A 17,745-nucleotide genomic window follows, 5' to 3' on the forward strand; every position below is an offset into this window, starting at 1 on the left:
CCTAGCCCAGTATCCTGTCCACACAGCGGCCAACCAGATTCCCCAATGGGAAAGCAGCAAGCAGGATCCACGCACAAGAGCCCTGTGGCTTCTGGCAACTGGTATTCAGAACCATATCTGCCTCCAGCTGCGGAGGCAGAGCATAGCCATCATGGCTAGTACCTATCAACAGCCATATTCTCCTCCATGAATTTGTTCAATCCTCTTTCGAAGCCATCCAAGTTAGTGGCTATCACTGCCCTCTGTGGAAGAGACTTTCACAGGTTAACTATTCCCTGCATGAAGAAGGACTTCAGTACGCGACATGATCAAAATGCAGGTCAAGCAAAAGTGTGGATGAGCAGCAAGACTGAGGACTCGGTGCCACAGCAGTTTGGGGGTTTTGTTTTGAAAGGTGAGAGCAGCAAGCTCAGCAAAAACTACCACATCACAAATGCAATACGTACTCTAGAGAGAAAACATTTTTCTGTGGGGATAGGTGGGGAAGACACATGGGAAGGCTGCCTAAGGTTTCTGCAGTGGTCTGGTGGGTCATGCCCTTAGCTCTCTTTGTCTTCTTCTTCCTTCTCTTCCTCGTCATCCTTCTCCCCTTTGAGCTTTTGGCGAGCAAATTCCTCGATCACAATATCTTCCTCGCTGGAAGAAATGAGAGAATGAAACAATGTAGGAAGAGCCCCTGAATCAGGCCAGGGACTCATCTTAGTCCAGTCAACCTGTTCTCAAAGAAGCCAGCCAGATATGCCTCTTTGGTGGAACACCAGCAAGTAGGCTCTGAGCACATCCCAAATCCCAAACCCCATGGTTTCCAGCAACTGAGATGCAGAAGCATTGCTGCCTCCAGAAAAAGGTGAAGCTTCCAGTGGGAGCAGAGGTTGGTGCCCGTGTCTCTCCCCACCCCAATTGCCTTTGAGGACATAGAACTGTAGCTTGGAAGGTACCCCAAGGGCCATCTAGTCATCCCCCCTGCAATTGTGGTGATCTGTTATTCCACCTATGGTCCTCAGCCCCCATCTAATGTTCCCAAGAGGCTCTCTCTGTCAGCTTCCCGGATCCTTTTGTTGTTTTTATTATTAGTTTATATTACTTTATTAAATATTATTATTAATATATTATTGTATTTAGTAATATAAATAATACGGTGGTACCTCAGTTTATGAACACAATTGGTCCTGGCAGTCTGTTCATAAACTGAAGCGAACTTTCCCATTGAAAGTAATGGAAAGTGGATTAATCTGTCCAGACGGTCCGTGGAGTACTTAAAACTGAAGGGTTCATAAACTGAACTGAACTTTCCCATCGAAAGTAATGGAAAGTGGATTAATCCGTTCCAGACAGGTCCGCGGAGTACTCAACCTGAAGCGTACTTAACCCAAAGCATGGGTGTAATTGGTTCCGGGAGTCTGTTCATAAACTGAAGCGTTCATAAACTGAAGCGAACTTTCCCATTGAAAGTAATGGAAAGTGAATGAATCCGTTCCAGATGGGTCCGCGGCGTTTGTAAACCGAAAATTCGTAAACCGAGGTTCCACTGTATTGTATTGTTAAAATATTAATTAATATTGATAATAATGATAGATATTAATATTTTTATTTTATTTTATTGCCCATCCTTTACCGTAAGATCCTAAAATCAAAACACATCGTTGAAAAGAGTTTTTAACCACCTTCCAATAACAATATAAGGAGTGTCCTAAAAATATGCAGCTTGAGTGTCAAGAGCTAGGGCAGGCATCCCCAAACTTTGGCCCTCCAGATGTTTTGGACTACAATTCCCATCATCCCTATTAGCTAGGGATCATGGGAGTTGTAGGCCAAATCATCTGGAGGGACGCAGTTTGGGGATGCCTGAGCTAGGGCAAAGAGGTGCATCTCTACCATCCTCCAGAAGCTGTGCAATGAAGGTGCCAGATGCACCTCTGTAGGGAGGGAGTTTTTCGCTTAGGGGATGCCACAGAGAAGGCCCTCCACCTGCCAGGCCACTCCCCCACTTCTCCTCTGATGGAGGAGGGAACTATCAAGAAGGCCCCCTCTGCCAATCTCAGCACCCAAGAGGGTCTTTAGGGAAAGAGGTGACATTTCAGGTGGATCTACTTTTAAGTGACCCCACAAAGAAGTAAATAAGAGTAGCTAGTTACCTCCTTGGAAGAGCAGAGCACATAAGTGCAGATATCCAGGATGAGCCGTTTGCAGGGTGGAAGAGGAGGGAGGGGAAAGAAGGAAAAAGCAAACCGTCAGTTTTCAGATCCTCCACATGCAAAGCCTAAGAAAGTGTCTTGGGGCATCTTCAGAGTCCAGTGGCAGTGAAATGCAGATTGCGCAGTCAGGTGAGGTTCAATGCATACAGAAGGAGGACAGCAACTATTCACACCAGTGGTAAAATCATAGAATACAATGGTGCCTCGCTAGACGAATGCCCTGTTAGACGAATTTTCCGCTATACGAATAGGTTTTGCGATCGGAGGTTGCCTCGCAAGACGAGGTTTTTTATGGCCGCCGCTTCGTCTTGCGAAGCATGGCCATAAAAACCTCCGATCACAAAACCTACAGGGCATTCCTCTAGCGAAAGGGGAACGGGTTGCAGCACAGGAAGAAGGCAAAGGAAGATCAGCTGAGAGGCGCTGACAGCTGTCACCACCTCTCAGCTGATCTTCCTTTGCCTTCTTCCTGCGCTGCAGCTCGTTCCCCTTTGTGTTCCGCTGGAAGAAGGGGGGGGGAGAAGTGGATTCTTCCCCACCACCACCAAGCCAGTCCGCAGTGGGGGCTTTTCGGATCCTCCACTTCCCCCCCCCCCACCGCCCAACAAGGCGGGGATGGGATGAGGCTTCTCCAGCCTCGTCAGATTCCCAGGCAGTGTGTGGTGGGGGAAAGCAGAGAATCCTGCGCTTCCCCACCACCACCACCCGACACGGGTTTGCTAGGCGCCGTTGGAACAGCAGCTAGCAAGCCTGCTGATGTGAGGGGGGGGCGGGAGCAGCCCCCCCTCATCTGGGCGGGCTTGCTAGGCACTGTTGGAACGGCGGCTAGCAAGCCTGCTTTTGCGGGGGGCGGCCAAGCCAAGGGGAAGGCAGCAGGCAAAACACCCCCACATCGGCGTGCTTCGGCCCCGTCATCCGGAGCCAAAGTGCGCCGGTGCAGGGACGTTTTCGCTGGCTGCCTTTCCCTTGGCTTGGGGAAGGCAGCCGGCGAAAAGCCCCACTTTCCCCTCACCCCGTCTGACACAGCGCAGATCGGAGGAGGCTTCTCCTCCGATCCGCGCTGTGTCGGGCGGGGTGGGGGAAAAGCTGCCGGTGGCAGGGGGAGAAGGAAGGAAGAGAAAGGGCTGCTTTCTCTTCCTTCGTTCCTCTCCCCCCACACACACACACACCCAACATAGCCCGCATCTGACGGGGGTTCGGAAGCCCTGTCAAATGCCAGCTCTGTTGGGCAAGGCGGTGGCACACACCTGTCTTGGCTCGGGGAAGGCAGGCAGGCAAGAGAACAAGCGCCTGCCTGCCTTCCCCGAGCCAAGAGAGCAAGTACCGCTGCCGCCGCCAGGCCCCCGGAGCCCATAGGAACGCATTAATTGACTTTTAATGCGTTCCTATGGGAAACAGTGCCTTGCTACACAAAATTTTCGTAGGACAAATTGAGTCCTGGAACGAATTAATTTTGTCTAGCGAGGCGCCACTGTAATGGCATTGGAAGGCCTCCCCAACCCAAGGATCATCTATTCCAACACACTGCAATGCAGAAATCACAGACAAAATACATTTAGCTGTAGTCAAGAACTCCAGACACACATATATGAGAACTCGTGGATATTTCGTATCTCTTGAACACATACTCCCTGGAATGTTTAATTTTTCCTTACCTTGGTGTAGCTGTTGACGATTCACACATCAGAGGGAGGCAAAATAAAAAAAAGGTGTGTATACTGATTAGTCACATTGATAATTATTATTATTGTTCCTAAAGAACCTGAAATAGAAATGGGTGCAAAATGTGTGGCTGTGTACACACTTCCATTTACTCAGCAACCAGTGTGCTCCCACCACTGGGCTGGGAATCATAGAATCATAGAACTATAGAGTTGGAAGGGACCCCAATTGTACACATGCAACATTAGCCATCCACAAAGCCACCTGCATTAAGAAAAAGGACAACCCAGCTGTGTTTCAAGGTGGTCGTGTGTACACAGCCTGTCTAAGAGAGTTCTAGGGAGAAGGAGGAAGGTCAGGGAATAGGTCCTTAGTGCTTCCATCCCGAAGGACTCTTAGAGAACGCCAAGCTGTGGGGATGGTGTTTATATCTCCTGCAAAAAGCCTTTTACTCACCATCTTCAGGTTTGGGATGCATCAGGACAACAGGCATCTCCACACCAACATCGCTGAAAAAGAGATGAGGTCAGAGGACTGAATGGGAGATGCCTCAGAGAGCAAACAGAAGCTTAAAATCGGAGAATTCTAGGGGCCTCCACGGACATTCAGCGCAATGCCTGGCAGTGCAGGAATCACAGCTATTTGTTCACACTGTGATTATTTCTAATTGTTCATAATACGTTTCCCTCCCTCGAATCGTTATAAATATTGTTGATTGATTGATTGATTGTTTGTTTGTTTGGTATGATAGGTGAGTGCAGTGTGGGAAAGTGACACACAGATGAGGTGATGGTGATGGTCAGTAAATTGGGGCTTACCTTGATGTGAGATCTCCCAGGATGCTGCAAAGAGAAGAGGAGATTCAAGGTGGAGGGCTGCACAAAGGTGGAAACATTTCTTGGGAAGGCTATCCCTCCCGTCCCAGCGTGAGGACACCCAGGCCAATTCAGATGGTCAGTTGGGAGCCCCTTAGGCTTCCAGTTTTCCATCGCTTAGTGCTTCATGTCAACTCACAGACCAAAGACAGAGCCTGGATCTATCATTTGGACCTATGTAGACTTCAAGAGACACAGAAGAGCATCCTCTTCTCACAGTGGTCAACCGGATGCCCAAATGAGCAACCGGCAAACAGGATCTGAACACAAGGGCCTTCTTCCCTCCTGTGATTTCCAGCAACTCACATTCAGAAGCATTGCTGCAGAGGCAGGTTTAAGGGAGTGTGACTGGTTAGGTTGCACTGGGCACAGCCTCAGGGGTCCCGCACCTATTATTTATAATGGAGTGTGAAAAGGGGAGGGGTACTGAATTTTGGTGTTGCACAGGGCACTGCTGAAATTTGAGACCCCCAAATCCGCCACTGCATTGCTGTTTCCAGCTGTTGAGGAAGAGCATAGCCATTATGACCAGTAGCCATCAATAGCCCTTTTCTTCTGCCATGACTTGGTCACTCTAATCCTCTTTTAAAGCCATCCAAGTTGGTGGCCAGCACTGCCTCCTGTGGGAGTTTAACTAAGAAGAACTTTATTTAGTCTGCCCTGAATCTTGCAGCATTTGGCTTCACCGGATGTCACGAGTTCTGGTGCTTTGAGAGAAGGACAAAAACTTTTCTCTCTCTGCCTCCTCCATGCCAGCCATATTTCTATAAACTTACATCATATTGCCTCTCACTCACATTATCTATAAACTAAAGGTAAAGGGACCCCTGACCATTAGGCCCAGTCATGACCGACTCTGGGGTTGCGGTGTTATTGGCTGAGGGAGCCTGCGTACAGCTTCCAGGTCATGTGGCCAGCATGACAAAGCCGCTTCTGGCGAACCAGAGCAGCACATGGAAACGCCGCTTACCTTCCCGCTGTAGTGGTACCTATGCTGCAGCCTTTCCTTACAGGGTTGAGCCAATAAAATGTGTCCTTTATAGGGTGCATCCTCATATCTCTTCAGAAATGCAACCTTCCCAAAGGGAGGGAGGAAATAAAATAATTTCCAAAACAAATTCACCCTGACCAGGCTAGGCCAAGACTGAGCAGGACAGAATAACAAGGCAACATAACCCAGAAATGATAGTTCCCTGCCCATAGAAAACATCCTCACCCTCCTCTGGATACCATCAGGTTGACTTTCACTGTGTAGGAAACCAGGATCCCAAGAACCTCCTTGTCCATCCCAGGTCTCAGACTAAGGGAGAGAAAACAGGAGACATTCAAACAGAAGTCCTCATAGGCAAGAACATCAGAACATAAGAAGAGACTGGAGGATCAAGCCACTGGCCCATCTAATCCAGCACTGTCTTCTCACAGTGGGGAACAGATGCCCACTATGGGAAACCCACAAGCAGGATCCGAGCACAAGAGCAACTCTCCCCTCCTGTGGCTTCCTGCAACTTGAATCCAGAAAAAAATTATTCCTCCAGTGATAGAGGTAGAACATAGCTATTGTGGCTAGTAACATCACAGTAGCCCTTTTCCCATGAAACAAATTTTTTTAAAAAATTCCTTCCAGTAGCACCTTAGAGACCAACGAAGTTTGTCATTGGTATGTGCTTTCGTGTGCATGCACACTTCTTCAGATACCATTTTCCCATGAATTAGTACACGCCTCTTTTGAAGCCGTCCAGGTTGGTGGTCATCAAGAGCATGGTTTATCAATGTGGCGCCCACGGGTGCATCTGCAGAGGCCTTTCAAGGAGCTCTCATGGCCCTGCCCCTCTGTGTGCTGAAATGTGGCTTGGAAGAAGCATTTGTTGACCAATATTTTGTATTTATTTATTTATCTGTTGAATTTCTATTCCGCCTTTTTCTCTAAGGAACTCAAGGTGGAAACCATAGTTCTCCCCAATTTCATTTAATTCCCCCTACAACAACCCTGTGAGGTAAGCTGGGCTCAGAGGCAGTGACTGCCCTCCCTAAGGATGCCTAAGTGAGCTGCATGGCCAAGTGAGGATTTGAACTCTGGTACTCTCCCAGGCCCTTGTCAGGCACTCTAACCACCACACAAGTGTTTCTCTGGGCCTCAAAAGGTTGGTGACAACCTCACACTGCAGAGAATGGGCAACACACAGAAGAAATCTCTCTGTTCCCTGCCCATCTCCGGCCTCCAGTATGCTCCTGAGGGTATTACAGGACTTACACAGTGGTGGAGGCCAGGTTAGTGTCCTCATGCTTGAGCTTCCCATCCAGGGCCAGACCCCTCTTCTCCCGGTTGTTGCTCAAGCTGGGGGTGATGCTGTATTTTTTGGAGAAGGTGGAGTTGGCAGCCACGTTCTCCCTGCAGAAGGACAGCAATGGAGGTGATTAAGAAGCCCACCTTGCCTCAATTTAAAACCACACACCTCAAGAATCTTAGAATCATGGAATCATAGAACTGTAGAGTTGGAAAGGATCCCTAAGGGTCATCTAGTCCAACCCCTGAAAATGTAGGAATGGAGGAATCACACCTAAGGATTTTTTTATTATTACAGTAGTACCTCAGTTTACGAACTTATCTATTCCAGAAGTATGTTCTTAAACCGAATCCGTTCTTAAACCGAGGTGCGCTTTCCCTAATGAGGCCTCCCGCCGCCGGTGCTTTTCCACCATTCAGATTCCATTCTTAGACTGAGGTAAAGTTCGCAAACCAGGACACTACTTCCGGTTTTGCGGAGTTTGTTCTTAACTGAGGTACCACTGTATTTAAATACAGAAAGTCAGATTTCAGATTGGGGGGAAATGAGAGTTGGGGAAAATTCAAATTGGCGTGTCCTTCCATCCCACATTCTGAACAATGAGACCCATCCCCAAGAAGAAGTAGAAGAATTTTTCTATCAAGCAAAAATAATAATCAGGGTGGAGAATTTCAAGAGCTCATTTTGCACACAGCTCTAGTACAACCCTCTTGCAAGGTAGGCTCATCTACAGGAACGTAATTATGTGGAGTGAAGTGTTAGACTCATGTCCATGTGTAACTACACAAATTAAACACAGGAAAAGTTGAACTCCTCAGACATTTCTGATAAAAGTTAGCATTTTCACAATGGATATGAAAATGGTCCCAGGGCAGAAGAGACTGCCTGCCTCTGTACCTCATCATTAATTCTTTTGGGGGGGGGGGAACTGACACTGATCCAGATTTTTCTCACGAAGATCCAAGACCTTGAACAAGTTGAAGACATCTGTGCAAAGACACAGTGGTCTGGTTAGATATCTGTGTGCTTACATGAACTCCTCTGTACAGACAGCCTTGGTGTATTTGTCCAGCGAATATAGAACCACATCTGTGACTTGCTCAACTAAACAGTGAGAGAGAGAGAAATTATTGAGGTGATAACATAGAATCATAGAATTGTAGAGTTGGAAGGTGACCCCAATGGTCATCTAGTCCAACCCCCTGCAAAGCAGGGTCCTATAGGTTTCCTTACCTGTTATTTTGATCTTCTTCACAATCTTGTTGGTGGTGTTGTTGATGTTGACATTAACGCCAATTGGATCTCCGTGGTAATAAACCTGAAATGGCAGGGGATTGTTGCTGAAGAAGGAGAAAAAGAAGGGAAGGAAATCCCAAACTTCTCCTGGACTCACAACTATTTCCGGAACCATCTTTTGCACCATTTCGCATACTACATCTTGCGATGACTGGGTTACTGCACTGATCTGGAAGCTAAAGTCATTGCGGAATGCAGCAATACAATTGCTTATGAGAGCAAGGGCTTGTCAGAATATAACCCCTGTTCTCAGAGATCTGCACTGGCTGCTCGTTTGCTATGGGGCCAAGTTCAAGGTGTTGCTATTAATGTGCAAAGCCCTTAATAGCATGGAATCAGTTTACCTGCAATATCACTTTACTTCAGGCATCCCCAACCTGCGGCCCTCCAGATGTTTTGGCCTACAATTCCCATGATCCCTAACTAACAGAACCAGTTGTCAGGGATTATGGGAATTGTAGTCCAAAACATGTGGAGGGTCGAAGGTTGGGGGTGCCTGCTTTCTGCATAATTGGCACCGTTAGAGGTGCCACCTAATCCCTGTTCTTCATTTGTAAGACATTGGTCTTTTAGTGTGGCAGCACTTTAACTCTGGAACTCCCTGCCTATTGACATCATGCAGGCACCTTCACTGTACTCTTTTCAGCACCTGCTAAAAACCGTTTTGCTTAAGCAAGCCCATGCACATGTTTAGAATGTTGGTGTCTGCTTTAATCTGTTTTTATTTAATTGCTGGTTTTATCTTCTGAATGTTTTACAGAGTTGTTTTACTGATCAAAATCCATTGTTTTATCTTTTTCATGAACTGCTCTAAAGGGTGTTGTTGTTGTTTTTAAAAAAAACACCCCAGAGGTGTATAAATTTGATGAAATAATTTTTTTTAATGGCAAAATTGATCAGAAAGGCCACAAGTTTGGCCAGATGAACTGACTGCAAATCAAGGTGTGGTTAAGCAATGGACTTGTAGAAGTTGAAGGTACTATATGACTTCCCTTGGTCTAGACTAGGCATCCCCAAACTGTGGCCCTCCAGGTGTTTTGGCCTACAACTCCCATGATCCCTAGCTAACAGGACCAGTGGTTGGGGAAGATGGGAATTGTAGTCCAAAACATCTGGAGGGCCGAAGTTTGGGGATGCCTGGTCTAGACCTCTGTTGATGCAGCTTAGAACTGCATTAGGTTTTGGTTTGTTTTTGCTGCTGCTCCACATTGTTGGCTCACTTTAAGGGTCAATAATGTCTCACTAAGCGTGGGGCAAGCCAGAGGCCCTCTGGAGCAGAGACACTTGCTGGAGGGGAGAGAATGCCTTAAAAGGCCAACACGCAACACCCACCTCCTTATCTAGAGAGGCCTCCAGGTGCAAAGGCTTATCTGACATCATGAACTGCCTGGTCGTCTCCGACTTTGGGGCTGGGCCTGTCTGGGCAGGTGCAAACTGGACCTTCCGAATCACCAGCCTCACCGAATTTCTGCACAGAGAAGACGTGTGTTATCGAGAGAGGCATTTAAGTCCTCCATAAAACTGCAGAGCTGGAAGAGACTCCAAGCGCCATCTACCGGTAAGCCAACTCTCTGCAATGCAGAAACTGCATTCAGCTCTTCCAAGAAGAAGCCAGTGGGAGGCAGGTGCTTTCATCAATTCCATAAATCCTCTCTCCAAGTTCAGTAGAAAATTAAGAAGAGGCCAAAGATCAGGCCAAAAGGGGTTGACCAGATGCCCCGGTGGGAAGCCTCCAAACAGGATCCAAGCACAAGAGCAATTCTCCTTTCCTGTGGCTTCCAGCAAAGGTTCCTAACATATGAGTAATGTATAAAACAAATAAATATATATAATCTATATTGCTAGAGAATCATCATGGTGGAGTGGCTAGTCAGGGCCGGCTCTTCGCAGACCCCCGGTGGCGCAGTGCACCATGGCGCGGGGCTGGTAAGCTGGGCGCCGGCCTGGCAAGGAGGGCGCCGCGCGGCGAAGCCGCACGGAAACCAATTGCGCCCTGCGAGGGCGGGGCGGGCGGCGGAGCGATCTCCGCCCCTCAGCACCAGGGCGCACGATCTGCTCAAGACGGTCCTGTGGCTAGTGTGTCAGATAAGGATCTGGGAGTCAGCCACTGTCTTTCAGCTTCATCTACCTCATAGGGTTGTTGTGAGCAAAAAATGGGGGAGGGGACAGGGCAGGGAGGAGAACTATGGATGCAACCTTGAGCTCCTTGGAGAAAAAGTTGGGATATAAATGCAATGAATAATAATAGTAATAGATTATAATAATAGATTGCAAACTGTCTTATTTTCCTTGTTGATTTTACATAAGTGGATCTCAGAGCCTTTTCCTAGAATCATAGAACTGCAGTGTTGGAAGGGACACCGAGGGTCCTCTGATCCAACCCCTGCAATGCAGGTACCCCAGCTAAATGGCCCTCCAGCCAATCATTCTGTTCTTTGCATCATTTATTTTCAGCTGAAGAGCAAACTAAAAATGCTTTGAATAAATGAATAACTGTTCAAACTTATGCTGGGGTTACCTCTTGTGAATTTTCTCCTCCAGGTTTTCAGCACAGAATCCTTTGACCTCAAAGTCGACCCCACAAGACTGAGGAAAATGCAGAAGAAAGTTGGTTAGGTGTTAAGGGTGGGTCATGCCTCTGGACTACTATTTGCAATTCTTGATACAAACACAACTAAGTCCTGAAGTGCCTTTAAAGGCTCATGGTTTTGAGGACAGAAAGCCATCCCATTGGGGTTCATAGAAAAGGGTTCATAGAACCATAGGTTCGTACAGTTGGAAGGGATCCCTGAGGGTTATCTAGTCCAACCCCCTGAAGTGCAGGTATCACAGCTAAATAAAGATATGCTTTAATTTCCATTTGCTTTCCAGGTTTCTTGGATGCTTTTGGACACAACTCACCTTTCCAGCATCATCTGGTCCTGGCTGGAGGGTGACAGAACAAGGGAGGTTGGTTGCCATCTAGAGAGAAAATAAATAATATTTTATTCCCTTTTAATGTCTACGCTTTTCTAAAAAGCCGTTATTTTCTGGAACTGCTTGTCCCAAATGACTTGTTGGGCAGTACAAGGATTACAGTCCACATTTGGAATATTCCACATTTGGAATATACTGTGTACAACCCTGGTTGCCTCTCCTCAAAAAGGAGGTTGTAGAGTTGGAAAGGGTACAAAAGAGGGTAACTCAGCTGATCAAAGGGGTGGAGTGACTCCCCTATGAGGAAAGGTGGCAGTGTTTGGGACCTTTCAGTTTGGAGAAAAGGCAAGTAAGAGGGGACATGATTGATGTTTATAAAATGTATCAGTATCAGTATAAAAACCTTTATTGGCATCACTTACAAACATTCAAAGTAAACAGGCCAGGACAATCTTGTCGCCATATCATCAGTACAGTCACTTGCCAAAGGGAAGAGGGGCAGCAATCTATTTCACCTCTGTGGGTTGGTGGAGATCATGATGCATTTTACATTTGAGGACCATGTGAGCTAGAGTTTCCACCAGGTGGGCAGATCCTATCTCCTTCTGCCATCCCCACGAACCTACCCCAGAGGAGGTTAGGGGGATTAGAATTGAACCTAGCCAGTGAAAAATCCCTTCTTTCTTGTGGGTTAAACAAAAATTGTAAATAATTGGGGTTAAATTCCAGCCCAAGAGAGTCGAAAATAAAAAAGGGAGCATGTTTTTTCCGCAGCTGAAATTAGTTCCTGACGCTCTATGTCCCATAACCTAGTTTTTAACATGGCTTTGGCAAATGGAAAAGCCACGGCACCTAGGAGATCCTCTGAAAGCCCAAGTTGGCGTATCTTTGTACAAAACAGTTGTAGTCCTGGGGAAGGGAAGGAGTCTGACAGAACTTCACTAAGTAAAGTGTCTTTGTCTGCTGAAAAGCAAATGTTTAGCCAGCATAAGAGAAAACCTGTCCAGGCAACGGTCCCTAGCTTATGTTGGCTTCCTTCAGGACATAAGGTTGCATAAGGTACACAGCGTGGGACAGCGGAAATCTTAAATAGAAAGGCTGTCTGCACTTGCTCCACTGACTGGGTAAACCCTGACATCCAGATTGGAATTCCATAGAGCACTTGAGCTCTAACTTTGGCATTAAAAACCTTAGGGGCAGAAGAGATGTGTTGGTTACCTCTTGTTACAAAGAAGTGCATTATGGCCTGCATAGACAGCTTACTGGCATTTACTGCCGCTGCGCAGTGCAAGGACCACCAGAGCCTGTGATGGAAAGTGATCCGCAGATAGTTGAACTCGGATACCTGCTGGATGCGTTTCCCACCCAAAACCCAACTAAAGCTCTTACGAGAATTCCTGAAAACCATTAATTTGCTTTTCTTGAAGTTCATGCTCATTTTCATTCTGGACAGATAGTCAATACAGGAATTTAACAGATGCTTTAAGTCAATTATTGTCCGTGAGAGCAGGATCATGTCATCTATATATAGGAGGATGGGAAATTTTGATGCATTTAGTTTTGGGCTGTGAGCATCCACCAGTTTTAATAATGGGGCAAGGTCATTTAAGAAGAGGTTAAAGAGAGAGGGAGCGAGTACACAGCCCTGTTTCATGCCTCGATTTATAGCAACAGGGTCTGACACCTCGTCCCCTGGGATTATTCTTGCACGACTGGTGTTATTTGAGTAAAGCTTTTTAATCAGGAAAAGTAACCTAGGATCTAGGCCTAATGACTCCAGTTTGGACCATAACAGCCCCCTATCCTATCGACTGAATCAAAAGCAGCCTTAAGATCTAAAAAGGCCACGTATAGGCCTTCTTTCTGGTACCATGTGTACCTGGTGGCTAGATGGGCTAACACTATACAGTTACGCAAGATGGATTTCACGGGCCTAAACCCTGCCTGGACCTATGATGATATTCACGTCAAGCCACGTGGTTAGTTTGGATAATACATGTTTTGCATACAATTTCCCAATATTTCATAGTAGACTTATTGGTTGATAGTTAGGCGGCAGCTTTTTGTTCCCCTTTTTGAAGATTGGAATAATTATGGATTTCTGCCATGAGTCAGGCATAATTACAGTACTATCCACCACAGTGAATAGTTCCGTTAGAATCGGGTCCCACCAGTCTGGCTTGGCTTTGATTAGTTCAGACGGGACGGCATCGGGGCCTGCAGCTTTGCCTGTTTTCATCTGAGAAATTAAATTTATAAAATGGTACATGGCATGGAGAAAGTGGGTGGAGAAAAGTTATTCTCCCTAGACACCCAGTGGACACCCAATGAAGCTGAATGTTGGAAGTTTCAGGACAGATTAAAGCAAGGAATTTCCTCCTGCAGGTGACAGCGATGGCCACCAACCTGGATTGGACAAATTCATGGAGGGCTATTGATGGCAATTAGCTACGATGGCTATGCTCTGCCACCACAGTTGGAGGTAGCAATGCTTCTGAATGCCAGTTGCTGGAAACCCTAGGAGGGGAGAGGGCTCTTGTGCTCAGGGCCTGCTTGTGAGTTACTCTTTGGGGCATCTGGTTGGCCACTGTGAGAAGAGGAGGCTGGAATCTAGGTGGGCCCTTGACCTGACCCAGCAGGGCTCTTCCCACATTCACCTTTCCTCCCAAGGAACCCATGTTGGCATATATGGCTCTCCGCCCTTCTCACAACAACCCTGTGAGGAGAGGTTTGTTAGCCTAAGAGGCAGTGCTGGTTTCCCAAAAGAGGCCACTTTGAGAACAGGTTGCTAGACCAGGTGGGCCCCTTTTGGCCTGACCCAGCAATGCTCTTCTTAAGTTTTTATGTATACATATAATCATGTTTTTAGGATATAAAAACAATGACTCCCTTGATGGGGAAAGATGGGGGGGTCTTGCATGGGGAAGAGGAAGATGCATCATCTGAACTGAGTACCTCAAAGGTGAAAGGGTAAGCATGTTCCCCCAGCTTTTTCATCAGCTTTTCCTGCAAAGGAGTGAGCGTCTTGGGGACCTGGTCAGGCACAGGAGGGAACATCTGGGCAGTGAGGACATAGATGTCCTTCCGGAAGGTGAGCCCAATAACGTCCAGGTCGTCGCGGCCATAGCGGAATGCACAGGTCAGTGTCACATACACTGTGGGGGAGGGGGCAGCAGGATGGGGAGAGGAAAAGAGAAGGAAGACATGGGGAGATGGGAGTTGAGGGGGGAGCAGTTGGGGGGGAGAAGATGATGGTTAGTTTGGAGAAAGTTTCTGAATTCAGATTGTAAATTAAATCTAGAACAGGACTCGTACAGGAGCATAGCTGTCAAGTTTTACCTTTTCTCATGAGGAAGCCTATTCAGCATAAGGGAATTTCCCTTTAAAAAAAGGGAGAACTTGACAGCTATGTACAGGAGCAGGTCTAATGTGCTATGTGTGTGTATGTTTTCGTTTGAAGATTAACCATCCAATCTAACAGAGGAAGAAGTACAGAATTGTAGAGTTGGAAGGGACCCCGGGAGTCATCTAGTCCAACCTCCTGCAATGCAGGAATCAGAGCTACAAGAATCTCTGGCACCCAAAGGGAATCCAACCTCAGTTTAAAACCTGCAATGAAGGGAGAGCCCACCACCATACAGGGGAGTCTGTTCCACTGTCAAATGGCTCTTACTGTCAGAAAGCTTTTCCTGATGTTGAGTTGGAATCTCCTTTCCTGACACTTGAAGCTATTGATTTGGGTCCTCCCTACTAGAGCAGCAGACAGCAAGCCTGATATTTGTATCATTTTGCCCACTCTAAGCTTCTAAATAGCACCAGAGGCAATAAGGGTGGGATGGAGGAAGAGGTGGTTTCATGGCTGAGCAGAGTTGCCTTGAACTAAGCCAGTGATTTCTGGGATAAAGTCTCTCCCAAATATTCATGTGTTTGCAATGAAAACTGTTACAAAATTGTTGTATCCATCCCAAGCCTATAAAATTGGAAAAACAAGACAATGAGAAAATTACCTTTCCGGTCTTTCAGGTACTCTGGGTCAACCAAGACAATCCCATCTGCAAATACATGTAAAAGAGAATCGGATCAAGAAGGAGGAAGAGAGCCATTATGGAGGTGGTAGATTGTAGAATCATAGAATTGTAGAGTTGAAGGGGACCCCAGGGGCTTGTACCCCAACCTTGTACAAGGCAAGAATTCTATGATCTACAAGCAATAGAATTGTAGATTGGGAAGGGAACCAAGGGCCATGTACATGCCTGCAATGCAGGAATCACAGCTTTTAAAAGCCCTGACAGATGGGTACTCAAGTGGAGCTTAATGCCCTCCCCCAAGTCATCAGGTAAACAGGCAATGTCATCAGCCACCATCTTTCCAGCTGAAATCCAGATGACTCAAGGGGATAGAAAGAAAACCACTCACCGACAGGTTCCACAGATTCCACATGGTCCACAAAATCTCGTTTCCCCAGGTAGATGGATAGCTAGATGGGCAGGAGGAGGGAGGAAAGTGTTTGATCTGCTAGCAAATTTAGTCTTATGGCATCTTACAGCCATCAAAATAAGGCAGGTCCTAAAAACATACACCTCAAGGGCAAAGAAGTGTGTCTTTAGCATCCTCCAGAAGCTGTGCAATGAAGATGCCTGATGTACTCCTTGGGGGTGGGACTCAGGGGCCACACAGAGAAGCCCCCCCCCCAGGATCTGAGGGTGGTGATGCTACCAAGAGGGCTCCTACCAAGACTTCCAAAGCGCAAATATTTGTTTATGGCACATCAATTTCAGAATCAGAGAGTTGGAAGCATAGGAGCCAACTCCTAGGGGCCATGGGGGCCTTAGCCCCCACTATAAAATATTTGAGAGGGCCAGGCTCCTGCAAAGTTGATGAGCATTCCCATTCAAATGGTGTGTGGGCACTGTGTCATGTGATCGATTATACGGGGTGGGGTGGGGCTCGCCTGGGCCCCCCACAATATTTTATTCAAGTTGGCACCCCTGGTCGGAAGAGACCCAACGGTCACCTAGTCCAACCCCCTGCAATGCAAGAATAAAATAATATATATTTACACGGTGATCTTACCTTTCCATTGGGGCAGGTCTTCTTGTACACTCTGCCAACAAAAGTATAGGGAAGGGAATAAACTCAAACCATTTTTTGAAATATAGTATTCCATTAAGTACTGTGCTGCATATATTTATCTAATCAAGATATTTAGGCTAAAGCTAATGAGCAGAAAGGAGACAGCAGAAGACCAACTTCCTTGGTAGAACAACGGTTCTAGAAGTCCTAGAAGTAAAGAGTTGGAAGGGGTCATCTAGCTCAACCCGCTGCAACACCATTTTTGTCTGCCTGATTTTAAATGAAACCTAGCAAACAGAGGTTGGACTAGATGGCCCTCTGGAGTCCTTGCAACCCTGAGGTTCTGTGGCCAGAAAAATGTGTGTGAGTGCAATAGGGTGCATTTGTTTGGAGATTGCCGAAATACATACTCTGAGCATGTAGGCATGTGTATGTTTGCATGGGATTTCTTGAGAAATGTTTGCTCAAGATGAATAGCATAAATTAATTAATGGTTTTTCTTTATTTAGAAAAAGGACATAGGAAGCTGCCTTACACTGAAACAGACCATTGGTCCATCTAGCTCACTATTGTCTACACTGATCGGCAGCTCCTCTCCAGGGTTTCAGACAGGGTCCTCTCCTAATCCTCCCTGGAGATGCCATCAGGGATTGAACCTCGGGCCTTCTGCATGCAAGTCCCCCTGGGAAGCTGACATAGTGAGTCAGACTATTGCTCCACCTGGTTCAATATTGTCTGCACTGACCGGCAGCAATGGCTCTCCAAAGTTTCAGGCCAAGGATTTTCTTAGGCCTGCCTGGGAATTCTTTTTCCCACTGAGCGACAGTCCTCTCCTTCAAAATGACATAAGATTCCAGTCCTCATGGCTCAGTGTAAAAGGCCTGACTGAAAGAGCAACACCGGAAGCTGCCTTCTTTCTGTGAGTCAGACCCATCGCTACATGTGCCTTAGTGTTGTCTACATTGACTGGCAGGAGCAATTCAGGGCTTCAGGGGGGTAGTCTCTCCGAGCCCCCCCTGGAAATGCCGGTAGGGACTGAGCCTGGGATCTTCTCCTGGGCGAAAAGCTAAACATAGGTGAGATCCAAGTTGGGGCACCCCCTCCACCATCCTACTGGGTCCAAGGTGAGTCTGATGGGGTGAAAATGAGCCCAAATGAGCTTGGTCTTTTCACATCTAGCAGGCAAAAGTTGACTTACTTTGACCCATCAGCCATATCCAATTAGTGTAGCAGAAGCAGCAGAAGCAGAACTGTGGAAGAAATCGAAAGGCTAAGTTAGCTGTATGGCAAAGGAAGGATTGCCCTTAGCCTTTTTAGTGCCACAAGACAAAAAAAAGGATTTGCCTCCTCCACTTGCATCCTGCTTCCCTGTCCGCAGAGTCCTACGTTAAGGAATCATAGAAATGTAGAGTTGGAAGGGACCCCAAGGGTCATCTAGTTCAA

The 17,745-nt window shown here is 46.9% G+C and overlaps 1 protein-coding gene across 1 annotated transcript; it reads right to left on the reverse strand.

The window, feature by feature from the left end:
* Nucleotides 1-539: 539 nt before the first annotated feature.
* ARR3 (arrestin 3) lies at nucleotides 540-17,517 on the reverse strand. The gene is made up of 16 exons (XM_035112206.1): nucleotides 17,501-17,517; nucleotides 16,303-16,333; nucleotides 15,646-15,706; nucleotides 15,237-15,281; nucleotides 14,185-14,384; nucleotides 11,215-11,274; nucleotides 10,832-10,899; nucleotides 9,646-9,781; nucleotides 8,251-8,335; nucleotides 8,049-8,121; nucleotides 6,984-7,121; nucleotides 5,949-6,032; nucleotides 4,676-4,699; nucleotides 4,314-4,366; nucleotides 3,851-3,860; nucleotides 540-636 (listed from the first exon to the last, which is right to left on the reverse strand). Exons 1-16 carry the CDS (start codon nucleotides 17,515-17,517, stop codon nucleotides 540-542), a joined length of 1,182 nt encoding a protein of 393 aa, XP_034968097.1.
* Between the last annotated feature and the right edge of the window lie 228 nt (nucleotides 17,518-17,745).

This window comes from Zootoca vivipara, chromosome Z (genome assembly GCF_963506605.1).
Source record: "Zootoca vivipara chromosome Z, rZooViv1.1, whole genome shotgun sequence".
Classification (NCBI taxonomy): domain Eukaryota; kingdom Metazoa; phylum Chordata; class Lepidosauria; order Squamata; family Lacertidae; genus Zootoca; species Zootoca vivipara.

What these genes read in the sequence shown, in the direction of transcription:
- ARR3 (XM_035112206.1), bottom strand. An exon ending in GAAGAAGATCAAAATAACAG is followed by an intron (nt 8,122 to 8,250) that starts GTAAGGAAACCT and finishes CTCACTGTTTAG; the next exon opens with TTGAGCAAGTCACAGATGTG. An exon ending in GTCTGTACAGAGGAGTTCAT is followed by an intron (nt 7,122 to 8,048) that starts GTAAGCACACAG and finishes GTCCTTCTGCAG; the next exon opens with GGAGAACGTGGCTGCCAACT.